At 34.6% G+C, this 12,044-nt stretch overlaps 1 protein-coding gene across 1 annotated transcript in view; it reads right to left on the bottom strand.

Moving 5' to 3' along the window:
- HDX (highly divergent homeobox) overlaps window positions 1-12,044 on the bottom strand; it is a 257,563-nt gene that overhangs the window by 222,149 nt on the left and 23,370 nt on the right. Inside the window, exon 2 of the mRNA XM_027608559.2 lies at window positions 1,327-1,473. Coding sequence (XP_027464360.1) covers window positions 1,327-1,473 — 147 coding nt within the window. The remainder of the gene's footprint in view (window positions 1-1,326; window positions 1,474-12,044) is intronic.

The following is a 12,044-nucleotide window of genomic DNA, read 5'->3' as shown; positions in this document are numbered from 1 at the left end:
ATGAGTTTGTACTTATAAAACGCCATCTCATCAATTTGAAATATTACACATTTATTTTTTCTAAGGAAATTAAACATTTTTCTATGAGATTTACTAAAGGGAAATAGGGACTTGAATTTACTAAAAGGACAACCTTTGACCTTAAAACATACTTTGTCTTATTTTATGCACAATTTACCAAATCTGTTACCAAAAAAAACATTAAATAGTCTAGGGTTCATAGTAAAGAAGAAAATCGAGCTGTAAATTCAAATAGGGAATTTATATCTATAAATAGAAGATATTTCTAGTTCTTACACGAATCTGAATATAATGGTTGATCGCAGCACATGAGAAAACGATATCCTGTGATATTTTGCCCTAGAACTGGTGTCATAATTCCCTGTTCAAAGGTGAATATATCTTTTAGTCTTCAAGAAATAGATTTTCCAAAGAATTCTGCTTATCAAGAGATTTTTTTATATTTAGGGTCTTTTGAAAGTTCCTCTAAAAGAAACATAAACCTAAAACCAGATGTCCTTTCTCTTTGACAAATTAGCCTAATGAATGACAAGGATGAGAAAGTTGCCAATCTTTGAATCCATAAGTTTTCAAGCCAGGAGTATTTGTACCATGTTCAGATACACATGAAAGGACCTATGCACTCAATAAAATCTGTAACTAATTCTGTTAGATTTATCTCTTGTCTCCTATCACCTTCTCATTGCTTTTCACAGAAGTTTAAGGGCTCTGATTTTTACAGCTGAATTACTATGGTTGTCATAAAGGAAAATTTCCTTCCATGGGATTTCTTGTTTCCTACTCATTGACTAACTCACTAAAATATATGCATTTTACTTAGAAAAAGGAGTGGGTATTCATAAAAAAGGCCAGGTTTTCCTTAAAAAGACAAAAATACTGAAGTCAGAAATGCCTGATAAAAAAATTCAAATACACCAAGAAAATATGCTAGGTACACAATAGTCCCTTGGTAAATGCCTGTGTTACTGATATCATTTGGCAGGTTATCTCCAGATTAATCCTGGGTTTAAAGAAAGCACAGGATAAGCAACTAATCTTAAAAATATTCATTAGTTCAAAGGATTGGGAGTTTTTAAAGCTATGTTTATGATGCAAAAGTTTTAGTGTCTTCAAGGTATTTACAGAAACAAATACATACTAAATTATTAGCTCTATTTATTATTTTTTAAAAAGTAGTATTTTTATACCAGGGAAATGAAACTGTTTATAAAGTTAAGGACTCCATACTCTGATGGTTTTTCTCATATTAAGCAATTATAACTTATAAAAAACTATAAATTCAAGAATTACGACCTCAATACTTACCCTGACTACACTGAAGTCCAGCTTAGTCTCCTGTGCACACTGTAATATGAGCTGAAAGCAATTTTTACTTTGATTTGTCATTCCATTTTCATAATAACGCTGTAAAATCCTTTGTTGTTCTACAGTAAATACAGAACGTAGATTCATCTAAAAATAAAAGAAGATACTCTGAAAATTGGAATAAGAATTGGGTGTATGCAGAATTTGCATGTTTCCATTTTTTGATACAGTTTTAGTGCTTCAAAGTTGCAAGATTTATTTAATTGAACTAATTCCCAGTAATGGGCAATAATTTGTGTGCCAAAGGGAAACAGGTTCTAACTGAAAATTATATATAATGCAAACATTTATTAAATTTGTTCAGAAAAAGTAACAACTTTAAGGACAAAAAACAAGAGAGAGAGGAAAACTCTATCTGGTTAGCATCAGTACATTGGGAAATAAAGGTTCTTTCAATGAAATAAATATTTATGGCTAGTAAAGCCAGAGATGGTGGTAGCCATATATTCATGGTCAGTTATCAACAGGAACACTCACTGTTCTTTGTCAAACAAGGCATCTGGCATGTCTTACAGCCAGAAATTGTGGTCTGAAACAAAAGGATGGCTTATATTTTTCCTTTCTTGAATAAAGGGGTTCTTCATATATATATTAAAACAAAACCTCTCTTAAAAAGCTTAAAAATAAAAAGGAAGTGTTGGTGACTCAAAATATCTCTGTTTTAGGTAATACCAACCAAAATTATTATTTTAATAACTATAGTACATAAATCAAAGTTCAAAATCATGTGCATTTTACTAAAAGTAAACCACATAAAAATATGTGCTTTTAATTAAATTGACAGCATAATTATACAAGAAAAATTTTAAAATGCACTTTATCCTTTCTGCCAATACACAAAGTATTTAATATTAAGAGAAAACAACCTATGAAACAATAAAAAGCAGGTCAAACTCTTTTTTTTCTTAAAAAGGATGAATTTTAGTAGAGCATTTTATAAAAAAGAACCCTTGTAATTAGATTAAGGCAACTTCTGGTTCTTATTAGAAGTGTTCACACTGAAATTGTCATTCCTAAAAGCTGACAGAAAGAAAACTCTTCCCAAGGAAATTGTCCCTTCAAAATTAGGAAAACAGCAACAACAGAAACACTATAAGCCAAACCAAACAGAAAGCATTCTAGTATACTGGGTATGGAAACAACCAAGTACACTGATGTGGAAATAAAAATAATTTTCCTTTCTCTGAATATGTTGAACAATAAAGAAATTAAAGACAGCCATATAACTGTCTATTGCCATTTGTACACCTGACTTATTTTCTTGCCCACACAAACATCTTCTTATCTAATGTTAAGAAATCCAATTAGAGAAAATCAGATATGGGAGAGGACACAGGAAAGATGAGTAGAGTTTCTCCCTGAAACTTTCAGGAACAGTAACTCCACTAACTTTCTGAAGGGGATTGCATTCTGCAGTGTGACCAAATTTTAAAGAATTTTTGGGCCAGAGAGTAGTGATGATATCCATCAAAGCAGCATTTACTATCATGGCTGTCACCTTTCAGAGCAATTTGGGATTCCTTTTCCTAAATAATTCAGCTACAGTCAAGAGAGGAGCTGGGATGCAGAGGGCAAATACCTAAAATATGTCACCTGGTGTGGGTTTAGAAGCAAGGTTTTTTGGAATGAGTTCTGAGGAGGGCCATAAACTTCCATTTCATTAATGCATAATGAGGGTAATGGCTCTGATCCTTCTCTGCAGGGCTGTAACTACAAAAATAAAAAATCCTAGAGTACAAGATATGAGTGATCCTCATGTGTGATGATACCTGCTGTAAAATATACGAATGTTTACCTACTGGCTAGCTACAACAATTACATGTACTCAAGTATGATATAAGCATTAAAAAGCACAGCAGGTTCTTCTTCACTGATACTATAGCCAAATATAGATGCTGAGTACTAAACCGATTTCTGGAGTCTACATTCTGACAGTAGACAATGCTGTGAACTTTTTAGTTTTTCCCTTAAATTCATAGCAATAGCAGGAAGGCCACCTTGCTCAAGAGATCTAATGTTTTTCTTTCAAATTATAGGACATTTATTCTTTATCAGAACAACTAGATAAAACCTTATAAGCAAGATAACTTGTCATTATCTCTACCGACCCTAGTTACCTCGGTCTATTAAGTGGCAAGGTATTGAATGACTGCATAGACAAAGTTACTAATCATTTACACAAAAATCAGGAAGAGAATTGTAAAAACCTTCATTTTAAAAGTTGAGTTCTTATTTCTGTGGAAATAAAATGGCAAGCTACTGGTTTCATGCAAACTGAAGTTTGTTGGGTTGAGGTATGGAGGGTAACTGAATTAAGGAATTAAATACTGAAATAACAAGTCATTTAGGCTTACCCCAAGATTTACTAATCTAATACTCTTTGCAATGTGCCACTCACTTAGGACATGACAGCCCATAGGAATAAGATGACCTGTGTGCTACACTTAGCTCCACTGTGGACTAGTGCATAAGTCACTTAATTTTTATGAGCCTCTATTTCCTAATTTGTAAAATAGTAGAATATATGACATGTTCTACCTACCAGTCTGGGTTTTTACAAATAATTTAGGATATGTGAGCTCATTTTTTTTTTTTGTAAAGCATGCTATAGTTATAACATATTTGTAAGTATGACTAGGCCCTTCACTTTATCTATCATATTCAGATATGGGATTTCTCAGGTTGCTCTCAGCTTTAGGATTCAGTGTTTTAATAAAGATCCTGAGACACTGAAAGGATTATGCTCAGTGTGTTCTATTCAAACAAGCAGAGCAATGAGTAAAATGTTATAAATTTATTGCCTCGGGAGTACTTGAAAAATGAAGCTTCTAAGAATGACTTACCCTCGGCAGTATCACATAGCTTAGGCCATATTTTCACATGGGAACATTTCAGCTGAATTTCTACATAATATTTTTCTTATACATCTGATGTCATACATAAGCCCAGATCTAGTAATGTCCTAATAATGTCTTAACTGGTTAAATCGTTTGAAAAATATCAAAAAATTTTACTCCTAAGGATTCATTCTTGGAAAACTGATTATAAAAATGGGTTGACTCTATAAAATCATCACCAAGTCAAATGTAACACATTCTTTCTAATATTAAAAGTTTCAATTTTACGGCGCCTCGGTGGCTCAGTCGTTAAGCGTCGGCCTTCGGCTCAGGTCGTGATCTCAGAGTCCTCGGATCAAGCCCCGCATCAGGCTCCCTGCTCAGCGGGAAGCCTGCTTCTCCCTCTCCCACTCCCCCCTGCTTGTGTTCCTTCTCTCGCTTTGTCTCTCTCTGTCAAATAAATAAATAAATAAAATCTTTAAAAAACAAGTTTCAATTTTAGGAAAACCACTGATTTCTTTTTTTTTTTTTTTTTTTGGTTTACAAAGAGTTGCGCCTAGGTTAATAAAACATTTTGAATGTCTTTAATTTGACCAATACATCTCTTTTAGCATTGCTCTTTTTATCCGTTATTATTATTCACTTTTAAATTTATTTATAGTTAATTTCACTCTTTTTGGTACACAGCTTTATGAGTTAGGACAAACATATATATTAATGAAACCACCACCACAACCAAGATACAAAACAGACCCATCACTCCAAAAAAATTCCCTTATGCTGCTCCTTTATAATTAAATCCTCTAGTCATCCCAGCCCTGGGCAACAACTAACCCGGTTCTATAATTTTGACTTTTGAAGAATGCTATATAAATGGAATAATAGAGTACATATTCCTCTTAGACTAACATCTTTCACTCAAGCATAATGCATTTGAGATTTTTCTGTGTTGTCTGTATGAGTAGTTTTCTCCTTTCTATTGCAGAGTAGTATTCCATTGCATAGAACATACCACAGTTTATCCATTTAGCCATTGGAAGACATTTGAAATTTCCAAGTTCTTGGCTACTGTAAATAAAGTTGATTTAAAAAAAAAAAAACATTTGTGTGCAGGTTTCTGTCTGCAAATGTTTTTTCATTTCTCTGGAGTAAATACCTAAGAGTGGGATTTCATATGGTAAGTGCATATTTAACTTTATAAGAACTACTAAACAGTTTTCAAAAGTGACTGTAAAAATTTGCTTTCTCACCAATATTCTATGTAAGTTTAAGTTTTTTCACTTTCTCCCCAGCATTTATTATTATCAGATATTTTAATTTTCATTTTTTAGAGAGGGAGAGAAGGGAGTAGGGGGAGAAAGTAGGAGAGAATCTTAAGCAGACTCCACACTCAGCACAGAGTCTGATGCACAGCTCTATCTCACAACCTGAGCTAAAATCAAGAGTTGGACCCTTAACCAACTGAGCCACTCAAGCGCCCCAATTATCAAATGTTTTAAAAAATTAAATACAACTACACTATGATCCAGCAGTTTCACTACTATTTACTCAAAGAATACAAAAATACTAATTCAAATGGACACACATACACCCCAATGTTTACAGCAGCATTATCTACAATAGCCAAATTGTGGAAACAGCCCAAGTGTCCATCAACTGATGAATGCATAAAGAAGCAGTGGTATATATATTCAATGGAATATTACTCAGCCATAAAAAAAAGAATTCTTGCCATTTGCAATGACATGAACGGAGCTAGAGAGTATTATGTTGAGCAAAATAAGTTTGTCAGAGAAACACAAATACCATATGATTTCACTCATATGTGGAATTTAAGAAACTAAACAAATGAGCAAAAAAAAAAGAGAGAGAAAGGTAGGCAAATTAAGAAACAGACTCTTAACTCTAGAGAACAAACTGATGGTTACCTGAAGGGAGGTGGGTGGGGGATGGGTAAAATAGGTGACAGGGCTAAGGACTGCACTTGTGATGAGCACCAGGTGTTGTATGGAAATGTTGAATCACTAAATTGTACACCCGAAATAAATATTACACTGTATGTTAACTGGAATTTTAAAAAAGCTTAATACATAAATACATACATACATAAATAAATAAATAAATAAATAAATAAATAAATAAAAATTAGCCATTCTAATAGGTTTATAATTGTTTGTTATTATTGTGGTTTTAACTTGTATTTCCCTAGTGAGTAATGACATTAAGCATTTTCTAATATGTTTTTTAGCCATCTATATATCTACTTTGTAGAAGTGTCAAAATATTTTGCAAGTTTTTTAACTGCATTTTTTTTTACTTTTTATTGAGATTTTAGGGTTCATTACATATTCTGGATGCAAGTCCTTTATCAGAAATATGATTTGCAAGTATTTTCTCCCTGTTAGTAGCTTGTCCATTTTATTTTACTAAAGTATATTTCAAAAAAAATAAAGTGTATTTCACAGAACAAATTTTAATTTTGATGAAGTCCAACTTATCACTATTTTCTCTTTTACAGATTGTCCTTTTAGTGCTATGTCAAATAAATCTTTGTGTAGAAAGGATCAGGCATCCTAGATGCTCCATAAAATATGAGGTTTTCCGGTCTGGCTGTTGGGAATGTAAACAATTTGGGGTCCTATTTGAGCTATGAGGATTGTTTGCCTGATCCTTTCTAATGGTTCTTTCCTTGTCCTCAGTAGTTTTTTCACACACTGGAGCTTATTAGTATTTAGCTAAAGACTTGAGGGGTCCCTCTATAAATTTCCATAGCTTTCTCAATGTGCAGTTTTCATCTCTATGTGAGCTTTCTCCTCTCCAGTATTGCCCCTCAAATTCTAGCCACCCTATTCTTCCTGAACTCTGTCTCCTCAGCTCAGAGAGAATTCCAGTCTGTTTGGCTTCACTTTCCTTTGGTTGCACTCTGGATACTTTTTTCAGGCAGTGAGTTGAGACACCCATAAGGTTCATTTTGTTTCCCTTCTCTCAATAATCATGGTCTTGTGCTGCCTTTTGCTGAATATCTGAAATCCATTGTTTCATGTATATTTTGACTTTTTTGTTTGTCTTTAGATATTTGAGATAAGGGGGTAAATCCTGTTCCTGTTACTTCATCATGGCTATAAGCAGAAGTTCAGGTGGCCTTTAGGAGTGGTAGAGTAAGAACCCTATGTTAAGAATCAGGAAACATCTGTTTCCTATTTTCCTATTCAGCTTCACTACTTACTAGTTTTGTCACCTTAGCAGAGATAGTTGGCCTCTTGGACTCGGTTTCTTCATCTGGAAAATGGGGCTATAAAACCTTTCCTATTTTTCTTTACATAATTATTTATCTTCATTAAAATACATGGCAAACTATAATGTGCTATGTAAAAGCTATTTTTGTTAATAGTTAACATATATATAACCAACTACTTATTCCTGCAAGTAATAATTATTTTAACATATATCAAGCCATTCCCACATCATTTGTATATAAACCTCAAATGAAAAAATATATATATTATTACATTATCATGGCCAAAGGAATACAGATGCTATGACTCTCTTCTATCTGATGTGAGTTTGATCTTCGAAAATTCTGAGGGCATGATGTCCATGTGTATGGATGCCTCTGCATAATTTTTTAATGTAAACTGTATTTAAAATAAAAGGATATATTTAACTAGGTGAATTATTCTACTAAAAACTAAGTGATTAAGCAGTTATTTAGAAGAAGCTTGATTAAATATACAAAAATGAATTGACACTTTGAACTTAATGAAATTTGAACATGTGTAAGAGTTGCTATTGTATATCTGTTCTCAGTTGTCACTTTAATCTGTCATTTGCATTTAATGACCCTCATCTTTACAAAAAGCAGCACTCTCTATTTACCTTATTTTATAGTTTACTTGCCAGAATTTGCAGATATTGCAAAAAATAAATTTCACCCTCTTTTAAGTATAAAATTGAGTAATACACATTTGCCTATTCTAATACTATGAAAGGATATTCATTATTTCTTTATTGGGCTATAACTACTGAAATGCAATGCACATACCTTTTATCTGTCATTTTAGATATAATTGGCCTCCATCACTTAGGTGGAAATATGAAACAAGAAACTATAACAACAACCTACTATATGACTTTCTTATGACACAAAGCAATTGAACATTGACCTTATTTTAAAAAACATATAAAATTATGTGTAATTAATATTCATTTTTATGAATAGTGACCTGGGTACAAATTGCAAGACAATTTTGTGTTTACATTCTTCATATGAATATTTGAAAAAATATACATCTATAGGGACATATACCTCTATACCTTCACATCTAATGTCTAAGAAGATTACTGGTTGTTCAGAAGAAAAAAAAACTTCAACAGATTAGGAAGGGAAGGTGGCAGAACAGAAGGATCCTGAAACTCATCTCCTCCCATGAATATACTGAGGCAACAACAACAGCATGTATTGCAACTCACTGTGAAAATGAACTGAAGACGGGCAAAACAGAACTTGCAGAGATAAAATATTTAAGAAAATGTCATATCCAAAAAGGTGGGAGGGAAATAGTCAGGAACCAAACTCCTGGTGTAGTGACTGACAAGCAGGAGGGACATCACAAACACAAAGGAGTGAGGGGATCAAGTTCCAGCCCTGGGGTCCTGCACTGGAAAAACTAGTCCCCATAATGCTTGGCTTTGAAAATCGGCAGAACTTAACACCAGGAGAACCCAAGGTCTATAGGAAACCAAGTCTCTGCCCTTAAAGAGCCAGGATGGTTTATAACTTAGCCATAGATCCAGCACAGAAGCAGGAATTTGAAAAGTGCCTGGGAAATATGTGAAAGAGATTTATTGACTAATTTTACAATACATGCCAGATGGACAGGGATCTGCAGAAGCTTTCTCCAAGAACAGAAATGTTGGCAGGCACCATCTTTCTTGCCCTCCCTCAACCTAGATAGTCAGAAACTTGTGGGAGACAGTTCTGACACTCTCCATCTAGCTTGCTAGCATAGCTTGCCCTGTCTTAAAGTTCCCCTGTGGACTTGCTCCACCCAAACTGCCACCCTGGAAGGCATACCTCCAAAGTGATTCCCACCTTTCCATAACTGGCAGGCAACTTCAGTCAGAACCAGTGTCCCCCCAACCAAAGTGATTTCCACTCTGCCACACACAGCAGGTAGCTTTGACTAGAACCAGTGCCCATCCAAAGTAAATCCTATCCCAAAGAGGGGGTACTAATGGCACACACTAACATCTCTGCAGTAGCTTCAGCGAGGCCTCTAACCTAGCCATGCCAGGAGTAAACCCTGCCCACCAGCACACCCATAGCAGTTGCAACCAGACCTTTGGGCCAACTGTGTTGGGGGCAGACTCTGCCAATCAGTGCACCCATAGAGTGACAGCAGATAGATGCAGACAGCCAAGGTGAGGTTTGGCCCTGCCTAATAGCATGTCCATAAAAGCTGCAGTAGCTTCCCATCCGCCTGTACACAAGACAAGCCCTCCCTACCAGTGCACTCACAGCAGTTGCAGCTATACATTGCAACCAACTGGGCTGAGGGCCAACCCCATCTACCACCATGACTATAGTAGTTGCAATCCAGCCAAAAACAAACAAACACACATATAACCCACACAAGGAGCACCTGGTTCTCATGACTGGGGAGATTGTGCTACAAAGCACCACAGAATGTCTTCTAATAAGGCCATTACTTTCAAGACCAGGACATGTAGCTGACCCACCTAATACATAGAAACAAACACAGAGAGTCAGACAAAATGAAGAGACAGAAGAATATATTCCAAAGGAAAGAATAAGACAAAAGCACAGAAAAAGACTAAACAAAATGGAGATTAGCAATCTGCCTGATGAACAAAGTAATGGTCATAAAGATGCTCAAATGACTCAAGAGAAAAGTGAGTGAATTCAGTGAGAACTTCAACAAAGAGATAGAAAATGTTAAAAACAGTCAAAGCTGAAGAATACAACAAATGAAATAGAAAATATACTAGAAGAAACCAATAGAGGATGTGGAAGAACAGATCAGTGATCCAGAACACATGGTAATGCAAAGCAACCAATTTGAACAGCAGGGGGAAAAAAAGAATAAAAGAAATGAGGGTAGGTTAAGATACCTCGCAATAACATCAAGCATAATAGCATTCATATTATAGGGATGCCAGAAGGAGAAGAGAGAAAGAAGGGGACAGAAAACTTATTTGAAGAAATAACAGCTGAAATTTCCCTAATCTGGGGAAGGAAACAGATATCCAGGTCCAGAAATTACAGAGAGCCACAAGCATAAGGACCTATGGAAGTCCATATCAAGATGTATAATAATTGAAATATCAAAAACTAAAGATAGAATCTTAAAAGCACCAACAGAAAAGCATATAGTTACATACAAGAGAAACCCCATAAAACTATCAGCTGATTCTTTAGCAGAAACCCTGCAAGCCACAAGGAAGTGACATGATACATAGAAAGGGCTGAAAGGAAAAAACCCATAGCCAAAAATACTCTATCCAGCAAGGATAACATTCACAATTGAAGGAGAGATAGTGTCCCAGACAAACAAAAGTTAAAGGAGTCTATTACCACAAAACTCATCTTACAAGAAATGTTAAATGAGACTTCTTTAGGTGGAAAAGAAAAGGCCATAACTAGAAGTAAGAAAATTATGAAAGGAAAAAATTTGAATGGTAGAAACATATAATAAACAAAGTGGATCAATCCCTCGTAAAGCTAGTATGAAGGTTAAAACACAAAAGTAGTAAAATTGGTTATATCTACAAAAATTAGTCAAAGGATATACAAAACAAAAAAAGATATTAAATATGACATCACATATATAAAATGTGGAAGAGGAAGTAAAAAATGAACACATTTTAGAATGTGTTCAAACTTAAGCTACCATCAACTTAATATAGACTGCTGTATACCTAAGATGCTATATATAAACCTCATGTAACCACAAACCAAAATCCAATAATAGAGACACACACACACAAAAAGAGAAATCCAAACATAACTAACAAAAAGTCATCAAACCACAAGAGAAGAGAACAAGAATACAAGGGAAAAAAAAACATAGAACTACATAAACAACCAGAAAACAATTAACAAAATGACAATAAGTACATAACAATCAATATATATTCAAATGTTTAAATATTGGACCCAATGCTCCAATAAAAAAAACATATGTTGACTAAGTGGGTAAGAAAAACACAGTGTATCCATATGCTGCCTATGAGAGACTCACTTCAGAAATAAACACAGAATAAAAGAGATGGGACAGGGGCACCTGGGTAGCTCAGTCAGTTAAGTGTCTGCCTTCAGCTCAGGTCACGATCCCAGGGTCCTGGGATCGAGCCCCACATCAGGGTCCTTGCTCAATGAGGAGCCTGCTTCTCCCTCTGCCTCTGCCTGCCGCTCCCCATGCTTGTGCTCTCTCTCTCTCTCTCCCTGTAAAGTAGATAAATAACAACTCTATAAATAAATAAATAAATAAATAAATAAATAAATAAATAAATAAGATGGGATAGAAAAGGATATGCCATTCAAATTGTGAATAAAAAGCTGGAGTAGCAATGCTTATATCAGACAAAATAGACTTTAAAACAAAGACAGTAGCAAGAGTCAACCAAAGGGCACTACATAATGATAAAAGGATCAATCCAAAAAAAAAGGATGTAACAATTGTAAATATCTATGCACCCAACATTGGAGTAACTAAATATATAAAACACATATTAACAGACATCAAGGGAGAAACAATAATAAAATAATAGTAGGGGAATTTAACACTCCACTTATATCAG

The sequence above is a fragment of the Zalophus californianus genome, chromosome X, assembly GCF_009762305.2.
Source record: "Zalophus californianus isolate mZalCal1 chromosome X, mZalCal1.pri.v2, whole genome shotgun sequence".
NCBI lineage: Eukaryota > Metazoa > Chordata > Mammalia > Carnivora > Otariidae > Zalophus > Zalophus californianus.
The sequence above is the reverse complement of the archived record's forward strand: the minus strand, read 5'-3'. Positions and strand labels throughout refer to the sequence as shown.